The sequence below is a fragment of the Corylus avellana genome, chromosome 8 (genome assembly GCF_965113065.1).
Source record: "Corylus avellana chromosome 8, dhCorAvel1.hap1.2, whole genome shotgun sequence".
NCBI classification, from domain to species: domain Eukaryota; kingdom Viridiplantae; phylum Streptophyta; class Magnoliopsida; order Fagales; family Betulaceae; genus Corylus; species Corylus avellana.
In genome coordinates, this window is record NC_142497.1 from 21,237,151 (window position 1) to 21,251,022 (window position 13,872).

At 40.5% G+C, this 13,872-nt stretch overlaps 3 protein-coding genes and 1 non-coding gene across 8 annotated transcripts; 2 read left to right on the forward strand and 2 right to left on the reverse strand.

Moving 5' to 3' along the window:
* Window positions 1-541: 541 nt before the first annotated feature.
* Window positions 542-7,419, forward strand: LOC132163397 (mitochondrial uncoupling protein 2). 5 transcript variants are annotated; one of them, XM_059573680.2, is made up of 9 exons: window positions 544-835; window positions 2,081-2,299; window positions 2,397-2,475; window positions 2,663-2,796; window positions 2,876-2,974; window positions 3,087-3,191; window positions 3,957-4,031; window positions 6,448-6,534; window positions 7,071-7,419. In XM_059573680.2, the coding sequence occupies exons 1-9, from the start codon at window positions 755-757 to the stop codon at window positions 7,098-7,100; spliced, it is 909 nt and encodes a 302-aa protein (XP_059429663.1). In that variant the 5' UTR covers window positions 544-754; the 3' UTR covers window positions 7,101-7,419. The 5 variants fall into 5 exon arrangements, 3 of the variants coding, with proteins under 3 accessions (XP_088375074.1, XP_059429663.1, XP_059429664.1); XM_059573681.2 differs by lacking the exon at window positions 544-835 and adding an exon at window positions 1,797-1,894; XR_015912968.1 differs by lacking the exon at window positions 6,448-6,534 and having other exon boundaries at window positions 542-835; window positions 3,824-4,031; window positions 7,071-7,094.
* Window positions 7,420-8,029: 610 nt separating this feature from the next.
* GIL1 (glucose-6-phosphate isomerase, putative (DUF641)) lies at window positions 8,030-10,591 on the reverse strand. Its single transcript, XM_059573679.2, has 3 exons — window positions 10,323-10,591; window positions 9,480-10,183; window positions 8,030-9,128 (listed from the first exon to the last, which is right to left on the reverse strand). Exons 2-3 carry the CDS (start codon window positions 10,174-10,176, stop codon window positions 8,362-8,364), a joined length of 1,464 nt encoding a protein of 487 aa, XP_059429662.2. The 5' UTR covers window positions 10,177-10,183; window positions 10,323-10,591; the 3' UTR covers window positions 8,030-8,361.
* A 1,400-nt stretch (window positions 10,592-11,991) lies between these two features.
* Window positions 11,992-13,652, forward strand: LOC132162736 (uncharacterized). The gene is made up of 4 exons (XM_059572961.2): window positions 11,992-12,293; window positions 12,497-12,589; window positions 13,015-13,152; window positions 13,237-13,652. Exons 1-4 carry the CDS (start codon window positions 12,057-12,059, stop codon window positions 13,276-13,278), a joined length of 510 nt encoding a protein of 169 aa, XP_059428944.1. The 5' UTR covers window positions 11,992-12,056; the 3' UTR covers window positions 13,279-13,652.
* TRNAG-UCC (transfer RNA glycine (anticodon UCC)) lies at window positions 12,333-12,404 on the reverse strand. Its single transcript has one exon. It is a non-coding gene; the product is annotated as a tRNA-Gly (tRNA).
* Window positions 13,653-13,872: the final 220 nt, after the last annotated feature.

The following is a 13,872-nucleotide window of genomic DNA, read 5'->3' on the forward strand; positions in this document are numbered from 1 at the left end:
TAGCCAAATCTTATTTTAACTAAGCATCGTTTACTTACCAACTGTAAAAATAAAGTTTATTTATTTTTTTAATTTTTTAATTTTGATAATCTCTCTCAACTCAATAAAAAATAAAGAAAGAATAAATAAATTATTAAAAAATAATATTTAAATGAAAAAGTAAAAAGAAAAAAAAAAAAAAAAAAGATGATTCTTTAACTCGGGAGAACAAATTTGCTGAATGTGAATGGTCTAAGAATACAATTTCATAATTATTTTGCATTTTGAGATATTTATTTATATACTTGTTTTGAGCAGGACAGGAAGAATACAAAACAAAGACAGACATAGGTTTTTAATTGGGTGTCAATGTCACGTGGTTGGATCATATTGGTACACTTTGCATATTATCAGATCCAAAAATATTTATTTATGAAATCATGTAATGTGAACACAAAGATGGTTTCAATATTCTGAGATTTTACTATAATTAATATATGAGAAGAAAAATAAAAATAAAAAAAGAGTTGAAATTAGTTAAAAATGATTACTTGCTAACAACTCCCCCTCCCCTAAAATAATTGAAATGACGGTGATAAGGAAGGAGGCGTGAAAAACCCAGTTGTACGGCCTTCAATGGTGACCAATAAAAGCGTTTTTCACGTTCCTTTCCTTCACTATTACTCTAATACAGCCCTGTTCTCCTTATTCACTTCAACCAAAGCTGCCTCTCCATTGCCCAATCACAGCGTTCCAGCTTTTCTTTGCAGTTTCCATGGCAGATCTTAAGCCCCAGATGGACATTTCATTCGCTGAGATATTCCTGTGCAGCGCTCTCGCGGCTTGTTTTGCCGAGGTACTGTTGATCTTTCTGATCGTGCTTGCTTTAGTGGATTTGGAAAATTAATTTGCATTTATGGGTTTGGTTAATTTTGTACAATTCTCTAGTGTACTAAGCTCAACGAGTTTACTTTTTATGTGGGTTATGAGAATTCTAAATTAAGTTCAGGTGAGTATTACCTTGGTGGCATAATTCGGTGATTTGCTTTCATTGTATCTCATTTAGGTTCTACTGTTCTAGGAAATGTCGTTCAGCTGAATTTCAAAAGTACTAGTAATCCTTTAAGAGTAGCTGGTGCTTCTTGTGTTGGAAATGGGTCATAATATCTCTCTATTCTAAATGCTATCACGAATTTTAGCGTAGACTGGAATTTTGAGTAAGAAATTATCGATTTTTCTTTTTTGATGGGGGGTTGAGGATGGGAAGAACGTTTACTTTGTCTCCTGCTCTTTATCATATAACAAATTATTAGAGCAGTTTTTGGCGATAAGCCTATCGCCAAAAAGTTGCAAAATAGAGAAATAGTCACCGGATCCGCTGGTCATCCCTCTCAAAATAGCAGAAAGAGAGGGAGGGAGATAAAGAAGAAAGAAAAAAAAAATCATGTGGGAGTTTGGAAACTCAAAGAGGACAAAAAGAAAAAGAGAGAAAAAACAAACTCGGGGATTTTGGACGGTTAGACACATTCTCTCACGATTTATGCTTTTAAATGTGATTTTCTAGGCATCAGGTAGCATTGCCCTAGTTTTTATTTAGACTGTTGAATAATTTTAGTAAATGAGTATTGTTATTATTCTACACTAACTCCTATATTCATCTTTTCTCCTTCACTTGTTTGAGCCTCTTTAACTACCGATACCCCCATCTCATTCTCAAACAGTTTGAAATTCTGTTTTGAAATGTGTTCTCTGTATAAAGTTTTTTGCTTTATGATGACGTTTTAAACCCGTTACTTCATTTTTATGACTTGTATATTGATTTCAAAATGGGTGCATTGACTCGGTGCCCATTAACTAAGGTAAAACAGCCATACAAGGTCTGAGCTTGATGGATTCTGTTCTAGCACGAGCTAAGGTATCAGCTTTACATAATCTGTTTGGTATTGAAGCATAATGTTATAATGATTTATGCTCTATGCATTTGCTTTCTTTACTAATGTTATAGTTCTTTTTGTTCTAGAAACACACAGCACACATCAATTGATCTAAAAAATATGAACTGCTTTTACTCATCATCATTTTCATGGATTTTTTTTGGCAGTTCTGTACTCTTCCTTTGGACATTGCTAAAGTCAGGCTTCAGCTTCAAAAGAAAGCAGTTACAGTGGATGCAGTAGGTATACCCAAATATAGGGGCTTGTTGGGTACTATTGCTACTATTGCTAGGGAAGAAGGTCTACCAGCACTTTGGAAAGGCATTATTCCAGGATTACAACGGCAGTGCATTTATGGAGGCTTAAGGATTAGCTTATATGGTCCTGTGAGTCTATAATATGTTCCTTCCATGAATATGGTTAATTATTCATGATATCTTGGTGGCACTTCTTTATGTGTGAGCATAAACTGCTTGTTGACAGGTCAAAACATATCTTGTTGGCGGTGAATTTATTGGAGATATTCCTTTGTACCACAAAATACTTGCTGCGTTTTTGACAGGTGAGTATTTGGCGACTGCTTTGCCTGCTGCCCGAAAGTGTATAAAACCTGCATTGACTTTTCGCTCAGCCTAATCCTCAAAACTATTGTCACTGTGTCCATTACTTCTTTATTTGCCAAGACGATCATTGCACATCAAACTCTTGTTTAGAGTTTTTAAATGTCTATTCTATCTTTACCTTGACAGGTGCTATAGCAATTTTAGTGGCTAATCCAACTGATCTTGTCAAAGTTCGACTTCAAGCTGAAGGAAAATTGCCAGCTGGGGTGCCTAGGCGTTATTCTGGAGCTTTGGATGCTTATACCACCATTGTGAAGCAGGTCAGTATACTTGCTATAATACTGCACTTTCTATTTTTAGTATCTAAGTGTATTAATTCTAAGATCTTTCAAAAATTAGGAAGGATTAGGGGCCCTGTGGACTGGGCTTGGCCCAAATGTAGCACGAAATGCTATAATAAATGCTGCTGAACTAGCCAGTTATGACCAAGTGAAACAGGTAATATCATAGTGTTAGGTCTTTGAGGCTGAACTTGTTTTTTAATTCCTGACTGTTGCTATGCTAAGTTGATCCCAAATCCCAAAATTCCTAATTCTCTATACTTATGCAGATGATTTTGAAAATTCCAGGGTTCATGGACAATGTTTTAACTCATCTGCTAGCTGGTCTAGGTGCAGGTTTTTTTGCTGTCTGTATCGGTTCTCCCGTTGATGTGGTAGGCCTTTTTTTTTTTTTTTTTTTTTTTTTTTTTTTTCCCATTACTTTTAGCCATGAATTATATGATTAGAGTCCTCAACTAGTCCATTATCACCTATTCACCTTCCTATGGCTTTAAATTTATTCTTGTATATGACAACTTGACAATCACTAGCGTAGGAGATCACCCTGTCATTCTGTCTTTAATGATCTGTTTGTTTCTACAATTCTGACTAATAAGGTGTTAAATTCTCGCTTTCACATGGGACTCAGCCCGGTCTGATTAGTTTTCTGAAAGTTTACTTGAAATTTTGCAAGACCTAGGAAAAATTATAACTACATAGACATGACGGAAATCTTGGATAATCTTTTTATTTTTTTATTTTTTTTTAATTATAGACAAGCACTACCAACCCTTTTGGATTGGAGTAGTGATGGACAAATTAAAAAACAAGAGCCACATGCTGTCTCTCATTCATGAAACCTTGTAAACATTACTAATAACATCCATACATTTTTAATAAGTTCATTTGATGATGATGATATTTTCATATGAATGAATCTGTGCTGTTTTCTTTGCTTTCCTAATTTTTATTTGTTGTTGAAGCTGTTTTCCAGTTGTAGCATAATCTGCAAAATTATTCGCTGCAGGCTTTTATGCGGCTGTGCTAGTGAAAGATTGTGATCAAATTTGTTTCTTATCATATGAAGCGATTTTATATAGTTTTTAAGGATGAGCTAGTCAGTCAATGTTGGCTTGGATGCCATGCTTGTTATGTTCCAGGTGAAATCTAGAATGATGGGAGATTCTACTTACAAAAACACGCTTGATTGCTTCATCAAAACTTTGAAGAGTGAGGTATGTTGATTTGACTCTAAAGTTGATATTTTTGTCGTGTATTTTTAAATGACATTTGCGCTCTCTCTCTCTCTCTGATGTGCATCTCAGGAAAACACTTCAGATTGGATTCTCTAGAAGGTTATCTATTTGTAAAATGAAAACAGTTAAAAGAAAAATAGAAAATAATGAGAAACTAGGTATCTGCTGTGTTAAACCAGAGGCCGGACATGTGCCATAGGCTCTTAAGCAATTTGCTAGAAACAAGGTTCTGAGAATCACTTATCCTGTCTAATGTTCCCTAGATCTTCTCCCACCATCGTAAAGGTGTTCAGATCAATGCCATCTAGGGTTCGATCAGTGGTAGCTGTGGCTGCTAATTGTTTTGTCTTCCAAATAGGATCTCCTCCTCCGAAACAGGGTAAATGAGTTTAAGTGTCACGGCCCTAATGTGGCTGTGGTGTGGCAGCAGGGGCATGAGTGCTTTGCACCCCTGCTGGCCACTAAGCCAAGGCATGAAGGGGCATGCCAAGGTTGAGGATGCTGCTTGGAGAAGGCTAAAGCTTGCTGCAAAGGATCAAAGGGAGTGGCCCATGCACTGTCAAGGTGCTTGGGCATGTTGCTGTTGGCCCAAGAGCTGCTGTGGGGCGCATGGATTGCTGGGATGGCTTGTGTGAGTGGGCTGGGCGTGGCCCAGGCCCTTGTATGCTTGTCTGTCTGGACCATGGTGCAGTATGCTGCTGAGAGGGGCCACATGGCGCCCAAGATGCCTTTGAGTTATGCTGGAATGCCTGCAGGCAGTGGCCACGTGGTGGCACTGTCCTGCCCAAGTGATGGTGCTGTTGAGCATGGTGTGGCTTGCTGGATCAGCCACATGGTGCCCTTGCCTTGTTCAAGAAGACCTGCTGTGCCAGGGTGCTATGATTGCCTTGCAGTGGAGTTGGAAGGCTGAATGACCTTGAGTGTAGCAGTGGGATGGTGTGGGGCGCTGGCCAAGCCCCATGGCTGATCATTGCCTGCTACAGTGGACAGAATGGTGTTCTGCCTTGCCTGCAGGACTTGGACAGGTGGTAGGAAACTTGCTGGGCCTCAATGGTGCAGTTGATGCTTGCAGTGGAGCTGCAAGGGCTGCCTTGTGGCAGCAAGCTAAGCAAGGGCGTTGGCTGGATTCAAATGGACCAAGGAGCATGGTCCAGGTGGCAGGCTGCTTGCTGGAGGAGACCATGTTGCACCATGCTGTGGGCTGCAACCAGGTGGCAGACCACTGCAGCAAAGCATGCTACAAATGAGTTGCCTTGTAGCAGGATCAGCTGATGGTGTTGGCTGAATTCGAATGGACCAAGGAGCATGGTCCAGGTGGCTGGTTGCTTGCTGGAAATGGTGAAGCTGCAACAGGCAGTGGGCTGGAGCCAGGTGGCAGCCCACTGCAGCAAAGCCCTTCCTCCTGATGGCTACAAGTTGGCTGCCTTGTGGCAGTGCACAAGCTGAAGGGGTTGGACGAATTCAAATGGGCCAAGGGGGCCTGCAACACGTGGTTGGCTGGTGCAGGGCATGCTGAAGAGAGGCAGCATGCCTGTTGGTAGCTACATTGGGTGCAGTGGGCTGGAGCCAGGTGGCAGCCCACTGCCATGAGTTGAGAACCATGCTGGGGCTTATTTAAGCAAGGCATGGCTGCTTGATGGAGAAGGCTGAGAAGTCTCAGGAAGCTGGAGAGTACAGAAAAGCTAAGAGAGAAAGCTTGGCTGTAGCTTGAGAGCTCAAAGTGAGCTGAAGGAGTGCCTAGGGCAGAGAAGGCTTGTGAGTGCTGGAGACTGCCGAAGTGCTGCTGGAGGCCGATGTTGCTTGCTGCTGGATAGGAGATTCTGGTTTGCTTGTAACAGACAAGTGTTGTGGAAGAGGGCCACACACTTGGGGGAGTGCTGAGTGACTTTGTAGTGAGAAACAGTGGGCTGTGTGAGAGTTTCATTGTTGTCTTGTAAAGCCTTGGTGGCTGGGTCATTCATGTATCTCTTGTAAGCCTTAGGGCTGAGTTGGTGTTGAGACTAAGGGCTCCAAAGTGTGCTGTGGACCCTAGTCCGTCCTTGTACAGATTCGTTGAGTGAATTGTAAAGGTTGGGAGGTGTTGCTCCCGTAAAAAGTAAGTGTGCTGTGCTTGTGCTGTGCTTGGCTTCCACTAACCTCAGTTGGTGAGGGCGAGTTGGCTGCCTAAGGCGCTGTGTGGTGCGTTGCTTAGGGCCATCACGTGGCTGGTTTGGTGCGAAAAATTAGCCCCGTGACATTAAGACCCATGGGATCCATGTGTATCTTACTAAAAAGGGGCAAATCATTTAAAGTTGTGCCGTGACTCGATGTTAATTAAAAACTGGACGTTAATGTTTGTTTTGTGACTATCATCTTTCATAAGAACCAGCAACTCATGGAAACCAATATTTTGCAGGGATTTCTTGCCTTTTATAAAGGGTTCTTCCCTAACTTTGGTCGGCTCGGAGCTTGGAATGTGATTATGTTTCTAACTTTTGAGCGAGTAAGATATTCAAATTATGTTGATATGTTCATGCATCTTGGTATTGATTTTTAGCTAAATCTAGGCACTTGCATACAGCTGATTCTGGAAATTGCTATTATAGAGTTACACTAGTTCAAAGTCTTTTTTACATGGAGAAAATATACTGGAATTTGGAATGTTAAAGCATTTTCTTCCAGATTAATTAATAGACTCGAGAAATTAACAATCGGGCCACTAAGATGAATTTGACAAATTCTCTCGCATTTGGTAAGAATTTTTCCATGATCTCCAGCTTCGTTCATTTATTGGCTTCCAAGGGAAAGTGTTCCAAGCTTTTTCAGAGTTTTTTCACTTTTGAGGTCCCCATTCATGGAATGTGGATCTGCTACTTGAAATTATCTCGATTTGTAGGATAAGCCATGACTTGTTTATGTTTTTAACCATTTTGAGGGTCTTGTGGTTTATAATTACTGTTAAGCTACCTGCTTATAATATGTCGATTAAACCACTCTGTAATTGAAAACAAAATGTTCATCATTTCCTCTCCATGACAGGCGAAGAATTTTTTTGGAGGGGAAGCCTAAATCTCTGATTTTCATGGTTGAGATTTGGCAAGGGGGAACGCAAAGCTTTTTGTCCACGTGTTGCTTCTTCATCTGTTTTAGAATTTTTTTTCTCCAGAGAGATGAGATTGCCCCTGCAATTCTTTTTTCCCCTCAGTTACATACAGATTAGTATTTGTAACAATGAATTGACTGAGAAACTATATTTACTTGGGAGGCTGTTTTTCGTCATTACCATCAGACCCTTTTGTGATAGAGCAAGCTGCTTTCCTCCCCATGTTATATGATTACATTGTAAGTTGAATGAAATAAACCAATATATTATATAATTTATATTCAACGTCTGCTTATTCACGGGCAAGAAAGAGAGAGGAAAAAAAAAATTAATTAAAAGAGAGTTCTTATTCCTGTGGTTAGACATGAGGAATGGAAGAATTTTCTCTAAATTGGAATGAAAGAATTTTTTTCAATCTATTCTATTAAACTGAAATGTGTTTAAAATGCATGTGAAAATCATGTGAAATGCATATGAAAATCACATATTTATTGGACTGTTTTACCAACTCGGTCGAGAAGAAAAAATTTGTCCTATATTTCTTAGGATCAATGTGAGGAAGGAATGTTATGGCTTTGCTTGTTTAGATCTCATTTAGAATGTAGATTGATGGTAAATACCAACCAAATGGTTATATCATGATGAGATTCTCATACATTTAGTTCTTATGATAGTAGTCAAATCAATAGCTCTAGTCATTAAACATGGTGTATTATGTAAAACAAAATAGAAAAGCATCACTTAGGACTAATGAAACAAATAGGAACCCATGAAATGGTTATGATTGAATGTTGTTGAATCTAACGATATCGGATGGGTTATTTACACTGTTATATACAATAACATTAAATTTTGATCATGAAATGCAAACAAATGAAGAGAATACTATTCCACAATGTGAAAGAGCTAAATCCATTCTAGAACAACAAATGTTAATATGGCATTACAAAATGTTTGGAGTTACTACAATTTTGACATGCCAGTTCATAATTAATAAAATAGCTAAAAAATCGTATGGTTGATAGGTCAACCGTTAATTAAATATGCACCACTTACGAATTATCATGTCAATTTGTAAAAGATTTGTAGTAAAAGGCGTCTTACATTTACCTTGACATTACTAGCCTAATGATCCTAACAACATTAGCAATCAGCTAATAATCCAAAAGAACTCATTCCATTGTCTATGAAACAGGCAGGTGCAGAGACAACCCTGCTTGTTCTACCTCATGTCCTGGATATGAGGAGCACCCTAGCCTTGATAACCGACCCATTGCCAAGCTTGAATCCGGGGCTAACCGGGAATCCGACGACCTGACCCGAAGGCACCCGCCCACCCGGAAACCTAACAACACTCTCCATATACTGTGGATGAAACTCAGCCCCACGGCTGGCCTCGAACTGACTAGGTGCCGGGTCGAGCGAGAAGGCCAGCAAGTGAAGCAGCCACACAGCCTTGGCAAGCACCAAAAACTCGCCGTAAAACTGACTCCTGGGGTGGTTTCCGGCCAAGACCTGGCGCCGCTGATCCGAGTCTCCGAACAACGACTCCTCCATCTTGGAGTGGACGATGGAGAGGTACTTCTTGGAGCAGAACTTGCCGAAGTGGCAGGTGGGTAAGATTCCGAGAAGCTCGGTGGGGTCCATGGCCTTCATGTCGCGGTACTGGGTGAAGCAGTCGCGGCGGAACTGGTCGGGGTTGAGGAGGGAGGAGAGGCTGCCGTCCATGTAGAAGGTCTCGTGGTCGAAGCCTTGGAAGAGTTTGCGTGAAACGTAGGATTCGAGAGCGTATTTTGCGTGGTGGGGTGCAATGACTAAGGAGGAGGTGGTGGTGGTGGCCGGAACAGTGTCGGCGGCGGCTTCGATGGAACGCACGGCGGCAGATATGTCCCAGCGGGCAGAGCGCATGAGGGAGAGGAGGAGGGATGTGAAGGACTTGGATGCCTCTTTCACCTGCCTCATTGTCGCTTCAAACAGCTCTGGTGCTGGGCATGCTGCAACCGTTGCAAAAATGCAAATAAGGTACATAAGCTTTCTAACATTACATCCATGCAAAACGTTAAATAAAATAAGATATCTTATTCTATGAATTTACCATCTAATTGAAAATAAGAATAATAAACATATGTAAAGTAAACCATCTAATTGAAAATAAAGAGTAATGATTAAGCTGAATTTACCTAAGAAACATAGTCCATGACCCATGTCTTATTAGTCACTATTTCCATTTGTTTTGTCCCCAAAAGACAAAAGAGAAAATTATTTATACCAAACAGGATGGATGTCCTACTAAAGTGGGTGTTGTCTCGGGAGCAAAACGGCAATGTTTTAACACGGATTTTTACCTTGGCCTTGTATAGTACTGCTGCTGAGCTTCCGCCTTGACTGGTTCGACCCAGCGCTTCCCTTCTTCCCATTGGTCCCACTAGGGCCCAGGCTTGAAACGGCGACGTTCCTAAGCTTCTCCTTGAGACTCTCAACCTCCGATTCCCGCGCCTTCACCTCCCTCTTCAGCTCATCCACCGCCGACTCGTACGGCGCCACCACTTCCCTCACTGCCACGCCACCACTCACCCTCTTCCTCCGTGCAACAAACGCGCCGCCGCCACAACCCCTCCTCATCCTCCTCCTAAATCTCTCCCTCAACACCCCGAGCCGCCTCAGCTCCGCCACCACCGCTACGTCAGCCACCCTCATCTTCTCCGGGTCCCACGGGCAATGCGATTCTTGTAGGCCCACGTAGGCCCTCTTCATCGCTGAAATGGCGTCGAACACCTCGCTCATCAGCCTCTCCATCTCCACCACTCTCTCTACTCGCACCTCCTCCTTTGTTTCCTCCCAAGCCCTACACCTTTCCTTTTCCTCTTCCTCTTCGCTTCCCTCTTCTTCTTCGTCTTCCTGATCATCGGACTCGTACTCTTCGTCCTCGTCTCCGGATCGATTCCCGCCGGAATCGTGCCGCCCGGCCGCGAGCGGGTGCAGCAAGCATGAGGCCGCTACTCGCTGGATCAGATCCGAGAAATTCGACACCTTGCTAGCCATTTCCCTTCTGTGAAAAATTCAAAGAACAGAGAGAAGCAACTCAGATCAGATAAATAAGCTCACAGTGACTCGGTGAGTTAAAAGAAATGTGTAACAAATGAAACCCATTTAAAGGCTAGTCTAGTAGTCTTATTATGTCATCTAACCTATTGTATTGGTCGGCGCGCCGGAAAAGAGAGTCCTTATTGCTTCTCTGGATCTCTGCGAAACGGAGAATGGCGGCTGCCGATTGCCCTTCTTTTTCCGGATGGTTACCGGGAAATTGCGGCCAGTGCGTCAAATGAGGCACTCCGTTTACCGGTGGACCGCTAGCTAAACAGTGAAGCTTCGGTGGAGAGGTGGACTTGGGGACCTTTTGCTGGGAAAGCTGTTGCTGAGTAAGTGAGTATGGACCTGCCTGAGTGACTTTTACTATGGGCAAGTGGGACTACAAAATTAAAATATAGGGAGTTGTTTCGCTCATTCACTAGGGCTGTGAAAGTATGCGGAGTCGCTGATATTAGTCGTACACGTGTGGTAGATAGCCATTTATGTATGCCAGGATGTTTCTAGAGGACAGGTGTGTGGTAGAGATGGCGAGTTTGTAGCTTTAGAAGCCGAACGAGCCGATAAAGTTGGAATCTTAGTTTGACTCTGCTAAATCCAGTCACGTGGACGAGGGCCTCTCGTGGGGGTCATCATCGTCTCTTCTTTTTATTCTTCCTCTTCTTCTTCTTCTCCTTTTCTTTTCTTTTCTTTTTCTTCAACTGTTATTTGTTAAAAATTAATCATTAAATCTGTTGAATTTAAAAGGCTTGAAAGAAAAAAACTTTTTTTTTGTAAGCTTTTCATTGTGTATTTTTCAGTCATTGAATCTATAGAATCAACTGCATCATCAATTCCTAAATAAATAAATATATTATTTCCACTATTTATCCATTGGTATTCCAACCTATGAGTAGATTGACCGAATTATGTAGTAGAGCTCTTTTGCTTGTTGGATGCCCAATTGATGCTTTAGTACACTTAACTAAGTCAGTAAGTATTTGAAAAATATGAGTAAACTGCAAATGAGCAGTTCCCTTTACCTAGTTGTGACTTGTGAATCATCTTTTATAGTAACTTGTTAACAATTGCTTCCCATCACAAAACTTATCCTTGAAGTTAAGAACAGATGGTTTAGCTATAAATCATGGCCCAGATGACAGCTACATGGCCATGTGGTATGATAAATTGATTCCGTACTCCCAAGCTAATGGATCGATATCTAAATTAAATAGGCTTGATATCTTGGTCATGAGGGCTTGTCAGCCCATTTGAAAAGATATTTCAATAGTTCTGTTTTGTAGCCCACGATGTAGTGTATGAATGTACAAACCGTTACCCTATTTAAAAAGAAATAATTAAAATGAGTAAGTATTTGGCCTCAATGAACATGGCCCATCTTAAGATCGAATACCCCATAGGCCATCGACCATGTTGGTAGCCAGATTTCTTTATTGTTGGGCGAATATGAAACCTTATTGGTCTCATGTAACTCTCATCTATCAAAAGAAAATTTGCCCCAAAATAAACCCCATCAAGGTCAGGAAGAAGAACAAGAAGATGACAGGAGAAGACCTTGACAATTCTGCGTAAGAAAACGTGACTGGTCTGTTCTTTTGGCCCACTTCTTCAATCAATGCCACCAACTCTGACCAAAAGGATAAGCTTTCCAAGATATTTCTTGAGAAAGGTTTGATATTTTCGATCTCCCAAATGTCCGTACCCAAAAAAAGGCAATAAAGGCCAAAGGCAAGAAGAAAATATCTACCATCTTCTATAAAAATCTAGCACTTGGTAGAGAGCTCAATTATCAAAAGAAAGGAGTCAATAGAGAGAAATTTGATAAGAGAAAAAAAATGGAGTGTTGTGGGAGGCCTAACAGAAGCGACATTCATTTGTCGGCGGAGGACGAGGCAAAGCTGGAGGAAAAGGCAAGAGAGTATTTTGATGAAAATGCTCCCAAGCGCCACACTAAGCCTCAGCGTAGTGAATATTCTTCTAAATACGTCGACGTTCTGTCCAATAACAAGGAAAGCAACGACGATATTCCTGAGCTCGTTGAGTTCCAACGTCTGGAAACTGATGATCCCCAGGTTGGTTCCCAAAAAAAATTTATTATTATTCAAGTTTTTTGCGTCTGCCGGGAGTCGAACCCGGGTCTATTGCTTGGAAGGCAATTATCCTAACCGTTGGACTACAAACGCTTGCTTATGATTCACTTGGTTAAATTTCATACAATTAGATGCAAATTCTGCTTTGTAATTTTCTTTTTAGCTGATTTATGTGATGAAAGCAGAAGCTGGTCTACAATGGAAGAGAAGTGAGAGAGGAATTTGTGGAGACAGAGTATTACAAGGATCTCAACTGTGTCGATAAGCATCATCACACGGTATTATCACCTAACTGCATTTTTTTTTTCCTGCTCCCCATTAAATAATTTGTATCTGATTATCACTGACCCACATTTTCATGGATGAACCTCCTCTAAAGAAAGAAAAAACACAAAAAATAATTTGTTATATTCATACATTGCTTTTAAATAAAATAAAAAAAAGGCAGAAAATGCATAGATAATTTTATTTTTTGTTTTAGATTTTTACGGTCAAGATTTAATTTTGTTGATCTTAATGTCTGGATAACATATCCAGATCTATAAAATTTAATCAGAAGCATGAATCCATGATCTTTCACCTAAACGTTTCTAGTCTCACACGTATATAATGTCCTGATTTACCCATTTCAATTAAAATAGTTTACGGAAAGAAAAATATTAAAATATAATTATATGATTAATAAATACTTTGGCCATTCCAGACAGGAACAGGGTTCATCAAAATGGAGGACGCTGATGGCAAATGCTTCCATCTAGAACCTGATTCTGACACCAGCTGCCACGCCTCTTGCCATTGTAACCCAGCGACAAACGACTGGATTCCGGCTGGTGATAATATGGTACAACAGTGTGGTTGCCTTTATGAGCATTTCAATTCATATCTGCCTTAAGTTTCTGAATTATGTGAGTGAATTTTCTTTCAGGTAACTCATGCTTCAGACAAGCCAAACAGGAGCGACAATTGAATTGGAAGATGGTTGTTATTGTGTTCAATAAAAGATCTAGGTCTTGCATTTGGACCGTGCTCTAAAATAAGCAGCTGACAAACATTATTAATTTGTGTGCAAGAATCCATAAAACCTAAACAAGGAGATTATAATATCCTAAATGGCTCAAAAGGTGCTAAGAAGCCTCTGCCTTTTTGAGCCATTTTAGCTATTTGAAATCAATTTGTTTAGTATTCATGATTTCTGCACATAAATTAATATTTATTAGTAGTTTGTTTAGAGCATCTCTAGTAGTAGTAGTCTAGTAGAGCCTTATGAGCCATTTTACATCTCCAGCCAACCCTTTAAAATACTGTAGCAGCTTTTATTAATATAATTTGAATTTTTCCTCATCTTATTTCTCTCTCCTAGTCCTTTCTCTCCCTCTGCCCTCATTTTATTAATATAATTTGAATAGTTTACCCTCATTGTAAAGTTTAAGAGCACAGCCCAAGCACACACAATCGGATTTTTGGCTTGCCTCCAGTGATTAAATAATTGGAAATCTCTTGAGAATCAGATTAATGGCGAAAATTTCAAGATAAAGATTAGCCTTTACCATTGTCAATGACT

Excerpts from the sequence above, each read along its gene's own strand:
- LOC132163397 (XM_059573680.2), top strand. The coding sequence starts at position 755 with ATGGCAGATCTTAAGCCCCAGATGGACATTTCATTCGCTGAGATATTC. Across the intron at positions 2,476-2,662 it reads ACTTGCTGCGTTTTTGACAG|GTGCTATAGCAATTTTAGTG; the intron begins GTGAGTATTTGG and ends TTACCTTGACAG. Across the intron at positions 6,535-7,070 it reads TGTTTCTAACTTTTGAGCGA|GCGAAGAATTTTTTTGGAGG; the intron begins GTAAGATATTCA and ends TCTCCATGACAG.
- GIL1 (XM_059573679.2), bottom strand. The coding sequence starts at position 10,176 with ATGGCTAGCAAGGTGTCGAATTTCTCGGATCTGATCCAGCGAGTAGCG. Across the intron at positions 9,129-9,479 it reads CAGTACTATACAAGGCCAAG|CATGCCCAGCACCAGAGCTG; the intron begins GTAAAAATCCGT and ends CAACGGTTGCAG.
- LOC132162736 (XM_059572961.2), top strand. The coding sequence starts at position 12,057 with ATGGAGTGTTGTGGGAGGCCTAACAGAAGCGACATTCATTTGTCGGCG. Across the intron at positions 12,294-12,496 it reads TGGAAACTGATGATCCCCAG|AAGCTGGTCTACAATGGAAG; the intron begins GTTGGTTCCCAA and ends TGATGAAAGCAG. Across the intron at positions 12,590-13,014 it reads TCGATAAGCATCATCACACG|ACAGGAACAGGGTTCATCAA; the intron begins GTATTATCACCT and ends TGGCCATTCCAG.